General features: G+C 43.6%; 1 protein-coding gene across 1 annotated transcript; it reads left to right on the top strand.

Annotated features, from left to right (window-relative positions):
* The first annotated feature begins 1,675 nt into the window (after positions 1–1,675).
* Positions 1,676–21,022, top strand: LOC130584365 (clavesin-1-like). Its single transcript, XM_057384319.1, has 4 exons — positions 1,676–1,797; positions 2,308–2,418; positions 3,516–3,751; positions 19,767–21,022. The coding sequence occupies exons 1-4, from the start codon at positions 1,702–1,704 to the stop codon at positions 19,852–19,854; spliced, it is 531 nt and encodes a 176-aa protein (XP_057240302.1). The 5' UTR covers positions 1,676–1,701; the 3' UTR covers positions 19,855–21,022.
* The last annotated feature ends 2,662 nt before the right edge of the window (positions 21,023–23,684 follow it).

The raw sequence follows: 23,684 nt of genomic DNA, 5'->3' as shown, positions 1-23,684 counted from the left end.
ACACTTTGGGCCTCATGCTTCTGTCAGTCCATGTGTTTTTCCAGGTGGGCTCAGACTCTGCAGTAATTTCTCAGTGCTCAGCTGAAGTCACTGCACCTTGCAGCACTGCAGTAGTTTATCTGAGTCACTTCTGCATCCCTAAACTCTAATGAAAAGCAACGGAAATACAACCATCTTTATTGAAAATGAACACCCCAACAGAACACATACCATCCTTAAAGAGAGTTACAGATTCATTGAATCACTGAGCAGAATCCTCCAATTGATAGGGTTGGAAAAGACCTTAAAAGTCATCTAGTTCCAATCCCCCTGCCATGGGCAGGGWTGCCATTCACTAAGTCAGGTTGCTCAGGACCTCWTTCAACTTGGCCTTGACCACTTTCAGGGATGGRGYAYCCACAATKTCTCTGGGCAACATGTTCCCATACCTSATCACCCTCTAGGAAAATAATATCTTCCTAATATGTGATCTAAACCTGYCTCCTTTCAGTTTGAMACCTTGTCCTGCCACTATCTGCCTTCTCCCTCATTTTTATAAGCCTCCTTCTGATTCTGGAAGGCTGCAATGAGGTCTCCRTGGAGCCTTCCCTTCCCCAGACTGAACAACCCCAACTCTCTCAGCCTGTCTTTGTAGAAGAGGTGTTCTATGCCTCTGATCATCTTTTTGGCCCTCCTCTGGACTAGCTCTAGCAGGTTGACATGTTTCTTGTGCTAAGGACCCCAGACCAGGTGGGGCCTCAAAAGCAAAATCATCATAATTTACTAGAATTTAAAATGGGATCACCTGTGATTTTATACTGTTTGTCCTCCTGCATGCTGACCTGATTATCCAACACTCATTCACAGTACATCCAGTACTCAGATTTGTAATGATTTCAGGTCAACTCATCTGTCTGAGGTGAAAATGGCTTATTCAACTGTATAACAACAGGAAAAAAAATATATCACTGGATGCCTGCTCACAAACATTACCCTAGTATGATTTTAGGTGACTGCAGGGGTCATCCATGGCCAAAGAGTGTGGAGAGCCCTGGTGATCTGCCCTGGGTTGCAGGAGGTGGTGTACACATACATATAGCTAAATCTGGGAAAAAAATTGACCTTGAAGCAGTGCAGAAGCTCTACTGAGCGGGTGTATAAGGGGATTTTTTCATATCATCTCACAAATCCACCCTGTATTCTCACCAGCTGTGCTCAATCTCTGACGCTCGGGAGGAAGGCGAGAGAAAGCCCCAGGACACTCTGTGCTAATTGTAGGGGGAAGGAACCTGCCTGAATCCCAGAGCCAAAGCCCTGAAGGAAGAGACCTGATTATGCTCTGCTTTACATGCTGAGCTRTAGGGGTTAGGAACACACACAGGATGAGGACGGCTTCATCAGAATCTCCCTTCACAGCGGAGACAGGCTCCTCTCCTCCCCTTGGAAGCGTATTTGCACACAGGAGCAGCGGTCGTCCCATTACTTACGCAACAAAAAAAAAAAAAAAAAAAAAAAAAAAAAAAAAAAAAAAAAAAAAAAAAAAAAAAAAATCCTGGCTCTTCCTTGACTGACGTTTCTTAGATAAGATCGCAGGTACAAAATACCTTTCACAATGTACAATAACCTTTAAAAATCAGGCGTGCCCGGCTGGCGGGATGCCGGAGCGAACCCCCCGCCAGCGGGACGCTCCCTGCATGTTAATGCGCGGCTCCCGCAGTTTCCATGGAGCTGTCATGGTGCGCTCTCCCCTCACCTTCACTTATCAGCATTTCCCACCCATCCTCCTCCCTGGAATACGCTGCTTGCTCACCCCGAAAGGTCAGCCATTGTAATGATGATTTTAGCAGGGGGAGGCAGGGAGGCCGAAGGGTGAAAAGGTGAGCTCTGAGCAGCGATGTGCGTGGGAACCGGGGGCTTGCCTTGCGCCGCRCAATGACAAATTAGAGAGCTGCCCCTCGAGGGAGCGGTGCTCATCAACCCCCTCTCACTTCCCAGGCCGGCAGAGTCAGATGCCCTGGTGGAGTTAAAAAATGTTCATGAGAAGTGGCTGGAGACCCGACTTTAAATCTTCGGCACCTCATCTGCAATTGATGTGTCGGTGCGCGGAGGGGCGAAGGGACTGCCTCTGCCCACAGAGGAAACTGATACAAACGCTTCCAGGCATCTTTTTTTTTGTTGTTTTTTCCATTTCCCTCCTGCCCCCTCCCAGGAAGCCCAGTGCTCGTTTGTGGATGGAAAGAGACAGATTTTCCCTCCTACTTTCATCCTGTTGACCGCCAGAGTAAAGCACTGAATGTCTTAACAGCCTTCCTTTCTTTCTTTCCGTAGGACAGCTTTCCTGCACGTTTTGGAGGAGTCCATTTTGTCAATCAGCCCTGGTACATCCATGCCCTGTACACGCTAATCAAACCGTTCCTCAAAGACAAGACAAGGAAAAGGGTAATTAGATGGGGGTGGGGAATGGGGCTGGAGGGGAAGCTGCAGACCTGGATTAGCCAAGTAGCTGCCTGTTTTCTTCTTTTTCTCTCTGCATTTTCCATATGGTATTGCTTCTGTTATTTAGAGTTTGGAATGGTCTGGATTGAATCAATAACCCAGCCAGGGACCAGAAGCCTGTTATCACTAACAAAGCGTGGGTACATTTTACTGGGAYGTGCTCAGGGTAGAGAGAATTGGCAGACTGGAGGGATTATCAGGCCTGGCTGAAGTTACTTGCAAACAAGGGAAACTTCAGTTTAACCCTTTGTGGGAATAAAAATTCTTATTTCCTTCCCTCAGCAGGATTTTCAGATGATGGTAACTTACTTGCTTCCACAAAAATTACGCATGCCTTAAGGCTCACACTGCAGAAGAGGCAGATCTTCTGCATGAAACCCCTGTGAATTGGTGGTCCTGCTGCCATCTTAGCCACTTGTTGTCAGCAGTCTATCAGCCAACAGCTGAAYATCCCTCAGGAGGCCCCAGAGCCCACCCTGAGCTGTGTCTGACTAGGCAGGACAAGGGTTCCTTGGGACCAACCAGAGAGCAAAGAGGGATTAGAGAAATGAGTAAAGCAGCACAGAGTGGTGACAGCCTGACACACCCCTGGGAAATGTCTGTCCTGGTGTGCAGGGCCAGTGATTGTCTCACTTGTTGAGGTCCTACTCTTCACATCTGCTTTCTGTAAGCTCCACTGTCACCCTTTTCTTCTCACTGCTCTTCATGTAAGCCTCTTACAGTAGCAGTAATCAGTCATAATTCCTGACTTCCACTTTTCCTGATCTGGTACTTAATAAACTGAAATTGTCATGTGCCAAAGGCAAGAGAATCAGAGTTTTCTGAAGTGTTAGTAGTGTCAGCCTAATTCTTCAGCTGCCCACCCTAAAGTTAAATCCTCTCTTATGCCAACTGAGCCAGCCCTGAGCGCTTTAGAAATTCCCACCTGAAACTGCAGTGCCGACAAATGACACTCCACACATCATTAGTGCTGCTATTATTGTACTTAATGAAGTATGGAGTCGATGATGACTTCGAACTTTCTTTTCTATTTGTTAAAGATCTTTCTTCACGGTAACAACCTGAACAGCCTTCACCAGCTAATACACCCTGAATGCCTGCCCTCTGAATTTGGGGGGACCCTGCCTCCCTATGACATGGGGACGTGGGCTCGAACGTTGCTGGGCCCCGACTACAGCGATGAAAATGAGTACACCCACACCTCCTACAACGCCATGCACGTCAAGCACGCCTCCTCCAACCTGGAGAGGGAAGCCTCGCCCAAACCCATGAAAAGGTTAGTACTGCCTTTGAAATCAGCTCTTCTTTGGCTCTCTGAACAGGTTTGGCATAAATCTCACAGGAAGGCTCATCTGGCTGCAAGACAGGCTGCAATTTGGCAAATGATGGTAAGGAGCATTTCACTCTGGGCTGTGCTCGTGGTGCGGTGGGAGAAAGGAATCCTCTCSGTGGAACCGTAATTACTTGTCTGATTACTGTGCATGAAAATGAGGGGAAATTAATGAGCCCCAGCACAGAGCATTACAGAAAGTACATCAGGGTGAGATGCTGTCCTGCACGGCACAGCACAACCAGCGGCATTGCTTCGAGCGCTGGTCCCTGTTCCCTGCCACTGCTTTGCTGCTGCTGACCCGGTTGTTATCCATGAGGGATTTACCTCCTTGGAAAAGCAGCTTTTGTATGATGAACACCACTGCCCTCTAAAGGGAAAAAGAGTTGGTCTTCTCCCTCTGCTTCTGCTCCCACTTGCCCCGCAAAGCCTTGCAAAGGCAGTTGCAGAGCTGCTCTTTTAAGAGCTCTGATTTTACTTCTCGTGATTGTTCATTCAGCTTTAAATGCTTAAAATAACACCTCTGGGGAGTGTTACCCTCAGTGTTTGGAGGGATTGCAGGGATTGGGTCAGGAAATTGGATACCTGGCACAGGGCTGCGTGGGATAGCTCAGCCAGCCCCAGCTGCAGTGAGCGATGGCCGGGCAGGCTCCCCTGTGTGAGTTTAACATCTGCCCTCGCCTCAGCCTTGGCATCCCACTGCACGGAACTGCTTTCCATGCAGAACGCAGGGATGCTTTCCCCGCTGCTGCCACTTGATGAGCGCGGTGCTCACAGGCACGGCGTCACTCTCTGTGACAGGGAGCGGCCATCATTTTGTCACAGCAAAATCAAAGCTGACAACACAGACAAGCCATAATGTCATGCAATTAATTTTGAAAGTCTTTCATCTTCAGAGGGAAAAGAAAGGCATTCCTGATTCAYAGCTCCCTCCCAGGTCAGAGGGATGCCACGCAGCTGTGCCTGCAAAGCGAGGCCTCGTGCTGGAAACACCATTTGTGACTGTAAGAGCTCACGAGGCCATGACTTGCAGGGMCACAATAGTGCCAGGCTTTGAGCCTGGCAATTTTGATAAATATTGTCACTGAATTATTTTAGAAAATTACTAAATGCTTCATTGTTATTAAAATATATCTCAATTTATGTAGCTTTATATAAAGAAATCTGCAGGGTTTTAAAGCTACAGATGTGTTAAGAGCTCTTCACAGGTAAATCTTTGCTGAGGATTTGCTCCTTGGCTGCAGAGAAGGAGGGTCTTATTGTGCCCTCAGGGGAGAACCTCGTCTTGAAAATTAGTTCAGTGCCAGAAAACCCTGCCTTGAGGCAAAGCCTTCTTTTATAATCTGTTCACTAATACAAAAGTGCACTAATACAAATATGGGGAGTGGATGAATCTAATTTGTCATGTTGCCTCTGGGCAGACTAGATCTAACTTTTAGCCTAATTTCGTTACTCGGCGGTTAAGTCAACCATCTGATCTTGCACCCCGTGGTCATTACTTGCTGTTAGAGGTGAAAAGTTCACAGTTTCAACAGATTTTCTCCTGTGAGTATTTGCTTTGATTCTTCTTCCCCTGAAATTACTGTTTGGCCCGAGCGTAGGTAAAAGCCTATGTTTAGAAAGCATTGTGTKCTTTATTAGATTTATTAGACCAGATTTATATCTAAGGCATCTTAAAAGGTCTCCAGACTTCTACCAGCATTACCTGTCTTTATAGATCTCCTCTCCTTGCCTCTTTAGGTTCATATATCTCTAACACAACAAGAAACTCAGGCTATGGCTGAGATTCTTGGATACTCTAGAGAAGTTTACATTAGGCATAGCTGATCTTCTAACATTATCCTTAATCTTAAACATAACTCCCTCACAACTATTATATCATTTTTTCCCCGTATTAAAACAATTTCTAGTTTCATTGGAAATCTCTCCCCTGCTCCTCCTTTCACAACATATACTCTTAAGTAACATGTTAATTTTGGGTTTCTCTGGTAAAATGATTGGTTTAACAAAAAAAAAAGGTCAAGGTCGCTGACTTTTTCTTCTCTGAAAGGGGCAAATATACAAAGACTGAGTCTGAGTCTTCTTGAATTTCTGCAATTTAAGGGTAAGAAGTCTTGCTGAACAATTTTAGGTCTTCTTGACTTCCCAGATATCACTGCAGGTTTACCTGCCCAGATATCACTGCAGGTTAACCAGCTGCAGGGGAGGGCAGTGCTTACAGGAGTTGGATTTACCCATGAGGCTGGAGATGCAGTGGTTGTGGCACTGTCCTGCTCTGTGACAAGGTGCAGAGTTCCAGCCACTTGCTGTTGCCACTTGCTCTAAAGCTGTGCGAGCCCATCCTTGCTAGATCTGCTGCTGGACCCCGCTGTGTTAAAGCATCCTGAATCTTTGAGCTCAGTGCTGCTGTAACCATTGAGRGCCTTGCACTGTGACCACAGAGAAGTGTCCCTGTGAAATGAAATGTCACCATCCCCCACACCTGGATGTGTGTGCTGCCACCCTTGGCACCCACACCAAAAATAGTGTCTCAGAATTTTAGTGGCAAAGATGCTGAGAAATCAAGATATGAATTATAGATCTGGAAGAAAAGTGCCAGGAAATGGATTCAGAGAATAGCTGCCCAAAATACTGTTGTAGTCACTTAACCTACATTAGCAAATGAATGCAGAGGGGAGAAGGAGGCCGTTTTCAAGATGTATCTGAGACCAAACTGAAAACTAAAATAAATCTCAAAAGGCAGACTAGGGAAAAAAGCAGAACCAAGTGGCAGTGGGAGACARTGAAGCTGGAGCAGGTACCTGCCTGTGGGTTGGCTTTGGGACTGACAGCAGTGCTTTGGCTCCTGTCACCATGGCAGGTGCATATTAATTGAAAGAGTGGGGAGGATGAGGAAAGCAGAGAGCATAAATTTCCATCAAGAAGCTATAGAAGATGGTGGTTTGTTCAGCTTCAGAGAGCAAAGGTTGAAATGGTTYTGAAGGGAATAAAACCTGTGGAGAGAGAACAGGTATTGGAGAAAAAGGACAGCTTAGCCATAAGATCAAACAGGTATAAGATGACCAAAGCATACCTTGTGACAAATTAGARTTGGTTTGCTAGTCATCAGAGATCAGGAACAGTGTGCCAGTGTGACAATCTCACTGATGCAGGAGTGAAAGAATAATATGAAGGGGCTACAGGAGATTAGGCTTTCTCAGCAAAGTCTCATTAGTTTCCAGTTTCTGCTCCATTTAACAGCAATGGAACCAGAACATTGTCTTCTTCCCAGTCACTATCAGTGGTGGTTTTCCCTGTGACTTGAACTTGTACAAGAATTGTTCTCAAGAAAAAATCCTTATTGATTTCAGAGAATGGAGGTATTTAGATGGGAAAAGGAGTGAAAATCCTCCTAGGAAAAAGACTGCCACTGACTCTGGTCAGTGATRTGATGTTGAAAATTTTAAGATTTGACAGGTGTCTGTACTATGGAAAATCTTTAATCAAAACCATTACAATGTTTTCCACCAGTGGCCACATGAAGTCCCACTGGAGCAAACCCAAAATAGCGGAAATGGCACTCCCATCTGCAGTATTATCTAGGATCCCAAGGAGTGTATGAACAGATGGGAAACAAAGCAAAAACAGCTGATGACTCCACATAATGAGCCTTAATGACCGGGGGGGACGGAAAGGGTAAGCAACAATAATAAAAATCCATTCAGAAGGTATGTTTATTAAGACTCAGCTCAGTGGTCTGAAATGGGCAAAGCAGTGAACATTCAAACCAGCATTAATACAGCAAACTTGGTTTAATCTGAGAGCTGGGCTGCATCCCTGACCATCCTGGGAGCAGCAATGGCAGCAGATCCTTCCCCTGCCTTGGGTCATCCCTTCCACAGGGTTTGCATCCATGCAGGGAGTCTGTCACTTAAGAGCTTTGGGATTCCAGAGCAATGTAAATGGTGCAAAAATTTGGAGCACAGGGAAGGATATCAAATCCTTTTCAGTTGTGGCCAAGTCTTCTGTCATCTCTGATGTTCAGAAATGGGCCTTTAGTCAACAGGGAACTCACACAAAAACAAAGTACTTGCCTGAGGCATTCATGCTGGCTCTTGCTGATGAGCTGTTGTTTTTAGGAACAGCTGGAGGTTTTATCTGGATGTGCAGTTGAACGAATAGTTATGGTGTAGGAACAGCTGGAGGTTTTATCTGGGTGTGCAGTTGAACGAATAGTTATGGTGGATGTTTAAGCCCAGCAGTTAAAGAGTCAGAGACTGCTTTCAGTGTATCACTGTGCCAATAGGGCATAATTTTTTAGCCCTTTCCTCTCAACAGTAGGAGATCCATGTCTGTAGCTATTTGGGTACCTAAAAGCAGTGGGTGAGCATCCCCTGTTGGAGGGATGGATTCAGTGACTGGGGAAGATGTGAAGGAGCTCAGTTCTTTAAAGTTTCCTTTTTTCTCCAGTGTCACCCTTGCTCTTACACTCGGGTCAAGCAGCAACAAGCAAGCTGCAGCAGGATRTTACCTCTCTGTGACTCACTTTTCTTCACAAGAACTGCCCTTCTTCAGCTGCATCTGGGTCACTTCTTGATGTCTGAACTTGATCTTCAGTCCAAGTGACAAAGACTGTTCTCTGCCTTTGCTTGTTCCCTGTGCAGGCACCAAGCACAGCCTGGGAGCTGAATGTTCCTTCTCTGCCCTCCCAGGCATCAAAAGAGCACTTGCTTTTAACCTGCTGCCAGTGCAAACAGGTTTGAAAATCTACTGCAATTTAAAATTGTCCTGCAGAGAAAGGAAATTTTACCTAACAACTACATAGGTATTCTGGCCAAACAACCTGGGTTGTTTAATCAAACTTATTTAATCAAAGTTTATTTAAGGATAGTTTTATTCAAATCTGGAGTTAAAATTTATTCTTAGGATAACATGGGTTGCAAGAGCATCACTATCACTGAGTCAAGCTATCAGTAAATTCTGACTTATGGTAAAAATTTTTAAGTAGAGCCTAGCAAGCTGGTTATGAACATGTGCAATCTGTGCATCACAACACCATCACTTTTTTCTGCTTTGAAATAAAAACTTACAGAATCATAGGACTGYAGAATAATTTAGGTTRRAAAAGATCTTTAAGATCATCAARTSCAAYATKACCCCAAGTCCACCACTTGTGCCTAAGCACCACGTCTACACATCTTTTAAATACCTCCAGGGATGGTGTCTCCACCACTTCCCTGAGAAGCCTGTTCCAATGTTTACAATCCCTCCTGTGAAGAATTTTTTTCCTAGCATCTAATTTTAACCTCTTCTGGCACAAATTGAAGCTGTTTCCTCAAGGATTTGAGCACCAAAACGCTCAATGGCCTGACTAGTGGTTCATCAAGAGCCCCCAAATTACACATTTYGAAAATGCAGTGGAAAAAGCCTGTTGGAATGCACTGCCCCATTGCCCCATGCTGTTGAGTTAGAGCATGTGGATTTTTATGTCCCGGATTAGAGTGAAAGGATTTTARAGTACAGATGAGGGTTTAGCCATTATTGCCTCCTGATGTGTGTGTTTTCAAAAGCCCTGATATTCAAATGAASTCACCACTGAAACTGATTGTTGTTTCTCAGAAATGGGATCCTGAAGGATATTACGACTGGTACACACTAATGCCGACTGGAACAGTTTTAGAACCAAAAGGGGMCATTCATGGGGGTGACTTATGCAAGGTTTTTATTTATTCAGACTTGTTTCTCCATATGCCCAGCTGGGCTGTGCAAGGCAGACCTTTCTAGTTGTTATCCTTAGTGTGACCTTAATGTTCCTTCGCCATATGTTTCTGCTTTTATGGGTCACGTTTTATGCCGGTTCACAGTCAGCRCCAATTTACTGCAGAAGTAGTAAAATACCAGCAAATAAAAATCAGTATGAAAATGTGTGAACAYTTCCCACTGCCCATGGATGGCACCTGGGCTGCTCTGCTTGTAGCTGGGGTGCATTTCTGCTTGTGTTGGGGGGAAAGGGGAAAAATCCTTGTGGTAAAATAGCTCCATAATACACGAGACCTGCAGTGCAAGGCTTACATTCACTATTTTATTGCAAATTATTTCAAACAAAGGAGAGTTTCTGAATATTTCAGCAGAAATGCTTTTCCCAAACACAGATGATGAATGAGTAGTAAAGCAGGTATCCCAGGAACATGCATATAATGTAATAGATGCATTATCTGGTAATAGAKGTTGTTAGCTGTAAATGGTTTTATAACTTTTAAACAGAATCCAGTGACTACATCACAAAGAAATTGAAAGGAGCTGGTGGATTTGGCACATCAGCAGGCCCTAGGGATGCTGCAGGGGAGATGTTGCAGAATATCCTCAGGAACACGTAATGAGAGGAGCCAAGGAGGAGATTTGAGTTGCAAAGCCACAGCTGAGRCAAGGACAGGAGGGATGGGTATCTCAGTGCCAGGGATGACCTGGGACAAGGCAGGAAATCAATTACTCCCTGGGGCATTGACAGCATGGGTTTCATCTGTTTGCAGCACTCAGTTCCCAGTGCATGGGTGCACAAACACAGGCTGGAGGTGGGAATGGCAGAACCAGAGCTGTTCAGGCTGACTAAAATACTGCATTGTAAATTATGTCTTCAGCTGGCTATAAATTTGCCAAAAGTTTAGTAGTTTAGATTAGAGACATGACACTTAATAAAACAAATGGTTTTACACTGCTTATGTCTTTGCTGTCCTGTGAAAAATCCACCTACATCTGGCTGAGTTACAAGCCTTTGAAAGGGCAATTCACACATGCCCTGTAGAAACATATTTAATTTTAGCATTTAATGGCCCCACGGATTGCTTCATGCTTTAACTTGGCCTCCCAACATAAATAAACCTGCTCAGCTTGGGTTGATGGTTCAGTGCCCACAATGTGCATCTCCTGCCCAGACCGTGGGGTGTAGAGGGCTTTTGGAATTACTTTTAGTTGTGGTCACTATTGTGCCTGCACTAGGCCAATCCATGCAAAGACATGGAGCCAGGATTTGGAAGACTGATCCCTGATGCTCTCAGGGCTTCATCCTCCCTGCTGCTGGCAGGAGAATTGGAGAGATGAGGATTTAGTGGTTTMCCCATCTGGGGTGCTGGAGACTTGGGCCACTGGGATGGGAGCCACAAGGCAGACTGAAAGACGAGGGAGGCACAAAGGACTGGAAGCAGATGGGATGGGACACGCACTYGGGGGGTGAGCAAATGGCTGATGGAAACCAGGAATGATCCTTTGGTTCATCCTGTTGGGTGCAACCCTCGAGAAGCAGATCCTGCTCTCCCTCTCCCCCGAGCCCCTGTGTCAGCCTGGCAAGCAGATTAAGCCAAGCTTCACACAGATGGCGAGATTGCACATTRCTTATTTTCAGCCTGTCAAGCTATAGACTTTGGGGTCTAATTTCCAGAAATACCCAGCACTCGCTGCAACAGAAATCCATGGGATATGTGCTTTGAACACACAAGCTGCCCCTTAAGGCTGAGGACTCTGCAAAATCAAACTTTCAGCACTGGGAAATGGACACCCCATTAGAGGAATACTTGTACCCTAATCTTACTGCATTTCAGCTCTCTGCATGCAAAATGAGAATTGAAAGAAACCAACTCTCACAGTCATGCTATGGCAGTAAATGAATTAGCATTTAAGAGGCACACAAGYAGGGCATTGATAAACTCCACAGAAAGGCTCGGGAGGGAATTGACAAAGGCTATCTTCAGAGCAGGCTTGGACTAATAYGCAGCAAATATGTCACAGAGCCACACGCTGAATCACCACAAGAAAGCAAAATAAATAGCCACTTACTAGCACAGCACTGTGTGTGCTGAGCACTGAGGGAAGAAGGAGCCCTCTGGGAAAGAACAGAGTGTGCTCCTGGGACCAGGGCTCACTGCAAGGTCACAACACCCCCACACACCTGGCCAAGTGACTGCTGCTCCCACAACCTACATTTTGGCTTTTCATGCTGTGGTGGTGGCTGTCTTTCCCCTCTAAATAGTACATCTGCAGGGCTGCTTTCATGCTGTAGTGTTGCTCTTCTGAAAGACGGGAAACTTCTGATGTATGATAGGGGAGTAGGAAGACTGATCCCCTYTGCTCTTAGTGCCCCATCTTCCCTGTTAGTGTCACACAGCAGTGGAGAGATTATGACTCAGTGGCAAATCAGGTTGAGAACTGGAGTCACTGGAATGGGAGCAAAAAAAGGCAGAGTGAAAGGTAAGGCAGGAGTAAAGGACTGGATTGTCTGAACAAAGSAACTGGAAACTGTTGGGCTAGAGAGAAATCTTGGTGGGCAAGGAAATGGGGATAAGCAGGAAAAGCATGAGTGGTGATGACAAGTGCATTTGTGAATATTCATAAAGTGTGAGCAGAAATTGTTTTCATTACCTGGCTTAAAATTATTTTTTTAGATATCAAATTCTGCACACTTCATAACAGTTCTGCTGCATCAGATGTAAATTGGTGTTTGCTGCTGCAGTGTTTTCTTTATTTGACCCTATGACTATAGGCTCACCTTGTGATAGGTGACATATGGGATTCCAGAGGAATAAGGGTCTTCCAGGAACTCCTGTCTGAAGCAGGTACTCCTTTCTATGAGAAAAAAAGCATGTGAAAAACTCAGTCTACAGCAGAGAAAAGAAATGGACAGGGAAAGCTCCCACCCGTGCCTTTGCCCTGATCTGGACTGAGGAAAGATCTTCACACAGAAGCTCAGAACATGAGATGTCACTCTGATTCCAAGGCTGATGGCACAAGACCAACTCCCGTCTGTATTGCTCACGGATGGCCTCAACCAGAGGGGTMTGGCTGCTCTGGCCCTGCATTGTGCCTGGCTCTCTGTCCTACCTGGGTCCTGGTGGCCTGGAGGCATTTCTATACATTTATGCAATTGAGAGTGTCTGCAATAAGYTGAGAACTTGTCATAGCCCACCAGAGAACTGTTCTTACAGCAGATGCCAAAGGATACACACTGCATCCTTGGACAGTGGTGTGGGCTGAGGGATGGGTCGGGACTGGGTGCCCAGAGAGCCAGGCCATGGTTTGAGTCAAATCAGGGCAGTGTCACCCCATCCCTCGTTGTGCACACCCTGCAGTGAGCTGTGCTCAGGCTTGTGGAGGAGAGCAGCAGCTGTTGGGAGCAAAGGGGCATGGTGGGAGCTTGTGGGCACAGGGGGATGAGGGGTCTTGTGCTGGGGTTCACTCTGCAGAAGCTGCATCTTCAGTGCTACAGATGTTCTCACAGAGGCTTCTTCACACATGCAGCCACAGGTCTGGGCCAGGGCTGCCCCTGTGRTGTGCCAAGGCACTGCTCAGACACCTCTCACTGGGGTGTGCTCAGCACCAGGAGAACGATGGTCACTGCTGCCAGTGACCACAAAGTCAGCTTCCATTTGAGAAATGCAGCAGCTTGTCACCACTGTCCTGAGGGCTAAGCCTTGAGCTGGCAGCGAGGTTATGCCAGAGTTTCCATGTTGTTTTGCCAGTGGATCACTTCACAGCCCACCCGGGCCCCTGGACCCTGCTGCTCCTCTTGGCAGTGCTGCGGTTGGTGTCCCAAAACTGCCCCTCTGGCGGGGCTCTGTGGCACAACACTCTGCCCTCTGTGAGGGCTCTGTGGCACAAGATTCTGCTGTCTGCTGCAGAGCTGTGAGCCAACACCAGTGTAAAAGCTGCACAATTGCACTGGCAAGAGATCTGAGCAGGGCTTTTGAGCCTGGGCAGAGAACTGCTGGGCTGTGCACGCTGAGCAGGGCTTGCTGTGTCTGCCCACACCTCCTGGGGAGCATTTCCTGTTCAAGCACTTTCTGTAACAAAAGGTACCTTTAGCCACAGTTACTTCACACCTGTACATCTGCTCTGTTTCTGTGACACCAAAGACAAAGCCTTGTTTTCCCACCTGGTGAAGCCACTCACTTGAGGTGCTGCACCCCCTCTACAGTCTGGTGCAGGGAGGAAGGCAGAGAAAGAAATGTCCCTCAGACCTTGTCAATACAAACATCCACAAGCGTGATTTTAAAAAATACTTACAGTGTTCTGTAAAGGGAATGAATAATTAAGAGATGAACAGCCTTAAGGTGTTGGTGAAATCTGAATGGAATTTAAGGGAAATGAGCAGATGGGAGGTGAGTGGTAGAAAACAGAGTCACTTTATGTGATCTGCAGTGTGTCACTCTGAGAGCCTGGAGCATCCCGCACTTAGGGTAAAAAAAATATGCCACCCTCCTCKTTCCTTCCCAAACCCCTTGAAAGGAAGCCCAGCACAAATAAATCCTCACTCCTGTGGGCTGCAGCACATCAACATTCCTACGAGGAAAAGCATAAAATGAGGGATCAGAGAATTGGAAGATGTCTCTTAAGACAAACACGCTGTGATACGCTGGCACTTAACTGTTAGCTGAGCCCAGGATTTTGTACAGCATTTTTTACAGGAAACAAAACTGATACCCAACAAATATCAGTTCCTGTGAGCTGATGGACTGCAGCTCTACTCTGACAAGAGCCTTCTGAAAACAGCACAGCTAGGAGTTCTGCATGCAGTCTTCTTACAGGCATTTTGACTGAACTGGAGAGAGTTGCATAAAAGTGGCCACACACATAAAGCCATCTGTTCTCGTAGATATTGATGTACATACCTATGCAGTGCTGTCATTTGAAATATATGGCCRGCCTGCTGGAGAAACAGCTGGGTACTGTTGATTTTCCAGACTTCCAAATACTCTTGCTGAACAGTAAAACAACCATGGGGGGTTTGATTGACRCTTTAAATGGACCACACTCAAATGGTACCTAGGGCTCAGAAGTGAGACTGAAAATATATTTTTCTTTCAGTTTTCATTTTGTTCTCCTAAGCAAGGTTACCTAGCCTTGGAATCCAGATTAGTAAAGTCTATGGGCATTGATTTGTCTTTTAATTTACTTCATGTTTGGCTCCTAGACCATTGTTACAGGAGCTAAGTCTCCCAAATGGATCATGTTAAAGAAAGACAGGCACAGTGTCTGCCAGCTGAGGGCAGTGACCCTATCTGTGTGATACAAACAATTGTCTACCTGTGCTAAAATTTAAGTCAACCAGATCCTCCACAGCCAAGCATCTTTCAAACTGGTTACTGAGAATTTGTTAGCTGAGAAAAGAAGAAAACCAGAAGGTTTTGAATTCAAATATACTCATTTATAATTCCATAGTTGCAGCACACACAGGACAAGTGWCACATTTCTGGTGAGTGTTGAAGGCAATATAGTGAAGGTGAATATTGAAGTTGTGACGCAGTTATTACTATGATATGTAGGAAACATTGCCTTGTAAGTCATGAAATCTGTTCTCCCTGCCTTTAACAGATGAGAACTCATCAGAACAGGGACTTGAATGTAGGTAACCCATGAATCAYATATTTAGACCTTATGTTTAGAACAAGTCAGATGAATAGCACCCCAAGAATGTTTATTTCTCTGCCATTTATAGCACTGAGTGACCAGAGATGTCTTATGATGAGATGAATCAAAACACAAGTGACTAAAATGTATTGACAGGAGGAGAAGGCCAATGTAATTTCTGTTTCCTGCTGATAATTAGCTCATATCTGGCCCAAGGTCAAAATTACTTGGACATTCCTTGAACATTACAAAGTTGCTGCATTCATCCTGCAAAGTAAAATTAAATGGTTTTAGGCACTATGATGGCCTCTTGGTCTCCATCTGTTACTCCAGAAGGACGTGAGTCCTCTACGAGTGTTTTGTAAAACCCAGAGCCATAATCTTCAATTATCTAATCAGTTGTTTTGGAYACCCTACGGTGCCTTAAATGGCCAKAGATATCTATGTTTAGCAGCTGAATGTCATCCACTCTGTGAAAGTTGACACTCCAAAGGCATAATCAACTTGTAAAGAAAATCGTTGCCCTGTCAGGATAGAGAAAGATGAATTTGGATGGTTCAGGGAAGCTGGTATTTCTGTGGGCACAGAATCACAAAAAGGTTGAGGAAGAAATCTCTGGAGATCTTTTACCCAATCCCCTGCACAGTGCGGGGCCAGCTAGARCAGGTTGTGCAGGACTGTGTCCATCTGGATTTTGAATATCTCTAAGCATGAAGACTCCACAACCTCTCTGAGCAATTTGTTTCAGTGTTTGTCCATTCCCCAGTAAAAAATGGAAGCTCCTGTATTTCCATCTGTGTCTCTTGCCTCTCCTGTCACTGAGTATCACTGAGATGATTCTCGTGTTCCACTACTCCACCCCATCAGGCATTTGAACACACTGACATGGAAAGATAGCGAAACAAAAATGTTTTTGTCTGGTGCCATGAAAAACTTCTGCTGCCCATGAAATACCACAGAACACTCTCCACTGCATTGAYAGGGACAAAGCTTAAACCCTGTTTGCCAAACAAGGGAGGTTCTCCACTGCTCATTTACCATTTTAAATCAAAATTGCCTCAATTGTGGTGCAAGAGGGTGCTTTGAATGCAAAGATGGTTKCAATTTACAGAGACTGGTCAGGGCAAAGGTACTTTGGTGTCTGACTGCAATTTATTTTTCGATAGGAGGTTAAGGTACAATTAAATACACACACCCCTTTTTTTTAAGAAAAATCTTAAAAATTTGAAATGTGGTTGTGAAGTCCTCTGAAGAAAATGGAAATGCAGCTACAACAAGTACTTTTAAAATAAAGACTAGTCTCAGTCCTAGGCTCAAAGTTAGAGTCAGTATACACATCCCCCTAAATATGGCGTAAACTTGTGCATACCTAGAATGTGACAGCTTTCCTTGAACTCAGTGTGTGCTAGGTACACAAAAGCCAGATGAAACCAACTCACAGAGTCCTTCTTCCAAATACTATTTGTCTTATGTTAATTTCTACAGCCACAAAATAGAGGGGAGTTCAGTGCCCAGAGCTGGAGGACYATGCCTGTGAGAATGATCARCTCCCAGCTGACCCCAAACTTGTGTGGGATCTGCTGCTCCAGCTGGATSCCTGCTGATCTCTGGGGCCTGATGGGATTCGTCTGAGAATCCTCAAAGAGTTATCTGATGTCATCTTTCCAGATGAGAGTGGTCATCATCTTGAGTGGTCCTGAGAATCTAGAGAGGTCCCAGCTGACTGAAAGGTGGCAAATGTCCCAATTTTCAAGCAGGGCAAGAAGGAGGASCCCAGAAACCACAGGCCTGTTAGTCTCCCTTCAGTGCCCAGTAGGATCATGGAAAAAATTATTCTGGGAGATATTGAARAACACCTGGAGAACAATGCAGTCATTGGTCACAGCCAGCAYGGTGATGAGGAGAAAGTCTTGCTTGTCAAACCAGATTTCCTTCTCCCCCAGAGTAACCCAACTAGCTGRACTAGGAAAGCCAGTTAAGGAAACCTTTTTGGAATTYAGCAAAGCTTTTGATACTGTCTATCACAATATCCTTCTTGACAAAATATCCAACATTCAGCTGGATAAACACAYCCTCTGTCATGAAATAAAGCATAGCTATAGAATACATTCAGGATGTTTTAGGCTGGCACAATATATATCTCATGCTAAGTTATTACTTATATTAATAACTGCAGTTATTACTGCAGATTGTGAGCTGCATATTGTCAAAACCCTTTCCTTACTATCTACATTTTTAATATTTGTCATAAATGAAGAATATGAAAAAATATTTTTGAATCTTGTTCCAAATTGACTGGTTTTTTTCTTTTTTATATAAAAAGTTTAAAAAAAAACTGGAAACACTATCCAGCAAAAAAAAACCCCCGATGTATTTGGGAAATGGAAATCCAAATACAAGTCCTTTTTTTGTGGGGTCTTCGAAAACAGCGATTGTTCAAACCATGACTGTGCCCCATAGATAGACATCAGAATTGCTTATTTTRGGATATCTAAAGTAATCTCAGCAGCTTTTAGCAGAAACAGAAAAGAAATTGTTGCTGCAGAGCTTGGCAGATACAAAAATTGCAGCTGGATTGCTCTTCACATTATTCAGAAGGGCTGGGCATAGCATTTGAATAATTTGGCCTCTTGAATTTGGAGGTCAGCTGGGTTACAACAGTGCTCTGGGTATTTTACTCAGTGCTCTGGGTATTTTGTTTCCATGGGAAAAGGGACAACATCGGACCTGCGCACTAAATTTGGGATTATGTTGCTCCCAAGGTGGTGTGAATCCAAGTACCAGTATGGTGGAGAACCCAGTATCTTTCTGTTCCAGATGCAAGAACTGTTGAGTGTGTAATAAGGTGAGAGCAGAGATGATCAGCAGTGGTCACAAGAGGAAAAACTGKGAGATTTTTCACAGTTGATTTAGAGCAGAAACTTTCTGCTGCATGCTGGAAAATGCTGCAAAGAATACACAACTTTTTATATCCATTGAAGGGTAGTGGGTGAGACAGGAACAATACACTGATGACAAGTATTAATCAAGTACTATTAAATAATAGTTTAATCTGGTAGTCAAAAAGAAAATAAAAACCTGATGATGTTGTGATTTGAACCCATTTTGTAAGAGTTTGAAAGCCACATGATTACTTTTTGCTATCTCATACCAGAAATACCAAAATTGCCATTGTGCATAATCTCCCAAATCTGTTGCTTTTCTATATTAAAATGCAATCATAAACATTATGCACATCACATATCTGTAAAAAATACGCAGTGAAAACATTTGGGCAAATATACTTTCTTTGAAAATTATGGCATAAAATCTTCTCATGGAGCATCCAGTTTTTGTTATCTTTCCTTGGAGATTTATTTTTTTTAAATGAAAATTTTTTATTGTGTTTTAATGAAGGCTTCAGGCATAAGAATAATTATCATACAAGTTATTCACTGTCATGGTATTCAGTCCTGCAGTACCAAAGGACAGAATTAAGGATTCTTATCAAAAGAGAGGTGACATCTAATCTCACAAAATAACTAAATCAAAAATGAACAATTGGGGTCTACAAATGCATCATATATGTAATGAGAGCTATCCCTAAATCTAAAAGCTATCCATGAGAAAACTGTCCATAAAAATATATGCACTATGTCTGATGTGGATAACTCTGTCACCCCTCATGAAAAGGTTTCTTTTCTAAAAGTTCCAGATTCACCCAGTGACCTTGCTYTGAAGCTCATTTTCTCCTCCAAACTGGGAGGCAACTCCTAGCCCAAAACAGAGAAAATGAAGGATAACAAATCTTTGTAACAAGAACTCCATCAGATCCTCCTTCCATAGCTSAGCAAGCAAACATTAGAGCAAACAGATCCCAGAAAAATGAAATGGTCTTGAATTTTCCCACTATTTTGAGCCCATTCAGCCTTTGCTACTACAAGAAAACATGATGCTCCTCTTTCTCTAGTGTTTACTCGTCTTTTTATGTGTTGGGATTTTTTTATTCATTAATAACAAAGGATAAACTATGCTTCCCACCTTGAAGGCAGAAATGAATTTAAAATCCTGRATAACTGCAGGACTGGGCACACCAGAAGCTCCCTCATTGTCGTATTAACTCCATCTTCTTTATTGGTCTTGGGCACCTCATGGAAGCTCTGCCCCATAAAGCCTTACATCAGCAAAATATGATTTATCTGCTTGTATTTGTCAAGATTTGCACTGAGCACGAGCTGTGACTCCTGCAGCACTTGTGCCAATGACTTTGCTTTCCAGTAAGCAGTGGCACAGCTTTGCCCAGGAGGACACTGAGCACCAACAGACCTCACAATATTGCAGGGCCAGGTCTTTAAGTCACTGAGCACATTCAGCACTATGGATAGCAGGTAAGCACTAAACATTTTGAAAGCATTTGAGAGCTTCAATGAGTCATATCTCTGCTTGTGTTTAAAGGAGTGTTCCTCAGATTCTTTCCATGGAAGGATTAACAAGCCATAAGGTAAAAATGGACTAATGCAGAGATCATGAGAGGAAGCACRGGGACCCAGGGAGGTGAGTGTTTGTGCAGCAGTCCTTGCTAGTGTGTGTGTTTCCCTGCTTTCAGGTCCCAGTCCGTGGTGGAAGCCGGCACGCTGAAACACGAAGACCAGGGGGAAAGCGAGAACACCCAACCGCTGCTGGCTCTGGACTGAGCTCTGACGTGCCCAAGAGAGATYCGTGAGCAGAATTCCACCGTTCCAGAACCCCACAGAGCACACCACACACAGACACACGCACGCACACACGCCTTCCGCTTGATAACGAGTCCTTCGTGTTTCCTGACCAAGTAACAACTGTCACCAGCCATCTGTCTGTGCGGCCGGCGCTGAGCAACAACTGACAAACTTCCACTGACACAGGAGTCTGTCCATATACAAAGAATTTCATTTCTCTTTATTTCCTTTTTGACTGATGACATTAAAATATTGGAAATRGTGGGACTGCATTCTCTGTTGAAAGAAAGCAGGGTGAATCAATAGCGTTTTTGAAGACTCCATCAGGGATGTTCATTTTATAGAAGCRAAGGTTGAAAGTGTGTTTTAAAGAAAAGGATCTCACATTTAAACTTTGCAGTGTAATCAGCAAGTGTAATCTGGGTCAGAGGGCAGAATCATCAGCACCCACAGACTATTTGAGTTTTACAGAAGGATTTTGCATTTAAAAAACAACCCCAGTGCCAGCATAATGCCATTCAACATGACACTTTGTGACTGCCTCATCCATGCAGCTTGTAGGGGGTCACAKTTCAGTATCAAGCAAAAATTGTTCTTAACTTTTGAAGCCCTTCTAAAACCGTCAGCTAAGTGGAATGAGCTGTGTGAGCAGCAGACATGTACAATTTGAAATGCAATTATTTCATTTTAACAATGTGTTTTTCCACAGGCAACTCAGGAGCCTGTAAGACATGTGCGTGTGCATGTGTGTGCACGTGTGAAGGGGGGGTTCCAGGGAGACACATTGGACAAATTCAGCAGTGATTAACAATTAAATCCACCTTGTTTCATTGAGGTCACAACAGCAAATGAAAGCTCTGCAGAGCCATTTACCCCTTTCCCTCCTGCAGTCGGGGAAAAGTGTAGCCAGAAAGCTGCGCTGATTGCAGATGCGGGCCATGGTTAAAATGAAAAAGGAAAAATTAGAATTAATTATTCAGTACAGGCTAGAAGGAATTGGTGAAGAATAGAAGAACTGAAATGCCAAAGATCAGTTTGTTATATCTCTGTTTGCTCTAGCTGCAAAGAGAGTACCATCCCTTCATTGAAATGGAAACCGGATTAAAGAAATAAAAGAACAATCGTTATCAAATTGAATGTTCAGTGACTTTATTTCCTGAAGCAGTTACAATCACTCTACACACTTTTAGTCTTCAATTAAATTGCCATACATCGACAATTTACTAGAACAAGCAGTTGGCAACAATATATCAAAGGTAGCAGCGTAAACCATASATACAAAATGAGATGATAATGGGCACAAGGGTTTTTAATGTGCCCGGGAATACCCACTGAATTCTCAAGTGTTACACGAAGTGATGATATAGTTCAAGTGGACATGGTCAGCCCGAACAGATGGACTAACAAAATACTGCCTTTATGAGCAATAACATTTTCTGCCTGCACAGGGCAGAAAGGACATCCTGCCAGATCCTATCRACACACCTGGAATTTACCCACTAGTTTTTGTACAGAATCACCTCACTCAGRCTAACCTCTTATTGCAGCAGCGTGTCATTGATACAAAGCCTGGCCTCTGTAACAGAGAGCAAGCCTTTAAGGCAGTGGATGGTCCCAGCAAGGCAACACAGGAGTCAGAAAAAGCAGCAGAAGCTTGCAGGAACATTAAACACATAAGAAGACTGAGCCCATTTATCTTTGGGGTTTCTTCCATTCCCCCTCCCCTAACCTCATCAACACCTATTACAGAAAACAAGGATGTCAAGTCCTGGTAGCAGCTCCTTCCCTGGGCTCACGGAGACACAAAGGCATTTGGATTTGTCAAAGAGAATGTGCTTAAAGCAGAAAGTAAAAACCCAAAGCAACAAAAAAGGACAGACATTTGCTATTATACTGCAGCATTAAGGAAGAAATACTTTGGTTTGTGATTTTTCTCTGTTAATACATTTACCCCCACTGCCATTGAATCTTTGTGATGATCTGTTACAATCACAGTTCATTAAAGCGGGTCTTGATCTGYCCAAGAAGGGCAAATACCCCTGAAATCTAGTCCTTGAGGTTCAAACCTTGCAAAGGATTAAATTATTTATTTTCTTAAACTGTGATATGAATAAATCCATATGATGCCCTATATATAACTGCATGAAGCCTGCATTTAACCATAGGCTCTTGCACAGACTCTGAGAAAGCAAGGTAACCACAGGCAGGGTGGAACACATCTCCTAGCATTGTCATGAGTACACACTGTGTTACAAACTATATTGCCCTTGTGTCATTTCCTTCTGTAAATAAATCTAACAAAAAAACCCACCAAATTGAAATGGATCTCCATTAAAGAAAACACTTCTATTCACTTCTTCCCTTGGCATTTTCACTGTTGAAAAGCTTTTTCAAGACAAAACACCAGTTGGCAAAGAGAAATACCTAAAATAACATGTCAGTAACTCACTGCATAATTTCTGCTCTATACACCCTCCCCATGTATAGAGCTAATCCAGGAACTGCACCTAACAAAATTACCCACTCTCATAGAATAGAATATATTCACTTCAGTGTTGCAGGAACACCTTGTCTCATTTGAGGCACTTAAGATTTTTAAATGGCCAATGTATCATTATACAATCTAATAAACAATGCTACTCTGGCACACACACATCTTGGGGAGATTACTTTTATCCATTTGCCAATTTTATCTATTTGCCAATTGCAACTGGAAAAGATAAAATATGAGTCTTCAAAGGAACAATCTGAAGGACGGCATGGRTTTTCACAAATAAAGCTCCAAAGCTTTTACCACTCCTTTAGCATTTAGACTGAGCTATAGAAACTAAAATGCAACATTAATAAAAATATTCATAAATCATCAGTTTTGTATAAAACATTCTGGATTTTTTCTTTACAAACTATGTCTTTATTTTAGAGAATTACAAAAGACCTTATAATTTGTACTGCTTGATCACTTCACAAATATATAAAGTACAGCCTCTGACACAACAGCTAAGAGGAGATTAAAAGACCATTTTTACTCTTTTACTCCTACAAAAACAAGTACCTTATTTCCAGTTTTGCATGATTCTCCAYATGATCTCCAAAATTACTTTTTTATTCTTCAAAGTGTGAAACTTATAAATCTTTACAKTTTTTCATTATTATTAACTGAGAACTGTTACTTTCTTGTACATTGTATATAGTTTCATGATTATTTTTGATACAGACAATACCTTAAAACCTAATTATCTTAGCTGTCTAAAAGTGACTCTTGGTAAGAGAAGGTTTATCAGTTTAATATTCAAAAAAGGAAATTAAAGTGCACACCTCCAGAAACTGGTTACACTAATTTATGGYGCAATCACCATGTGTCATATGGCATTACAAGATTTAATTACCTAGTAAAATACAAAATGTGAAAAGTATTCAGTTTATGGGAATGCAAYGCACTTGTCTGCATTTTGCTTCAGCAAATGTGACATTCAGGTCACGATACTTCAATGCCCCAATGTAGACTCTGCAGTAATAAACCACTGAGTACCACACACATAAAAACTGTTCCTTGTCTTTTGGACAACAAAGTTAAAGCTGCAGAGACTGAGTGACCTCAATGTCTCCTTGCTTAGTGTTTGTCCCTCAGAACCCTCAGCCGTGATGCCCAGAGCATCCCAGCACACCCATCCACACCCAGCTGATGCTGCAGGTAACAGCCAGAACCATCAGCAGCACCCTCTCTGCTCCCTGTCTCCTGTTAGTGTTCTTAGAAGTTCATTGTGGAGGGTCCTGCACCCTCCATCTCCCTTTAAATGGTACAGACCCAA

The sequence above is a fragment of the Malurus melanocephalus genome, unplaced genomic scaffold (genome assembly GCF_030028575.1).
Source record: "Malurus melanocephalus ecotype Western Australia unplaced genomic scaffold, MMel_1.1 scaffold_698, whole genome shotgun sequence".
In the NCBI taxonomy this organism is placed as follows: Eukaryota; Metazoa; Chordata; class Aves; order Passeriformes; family Maluridae; genus Malurus; species Malurus melanocephalus.
The sequence above is the reverse complement of the archived record's forward strand: the minus strand, read 5'-3'. Positions and strand labels throughout refer to the sequence as shown.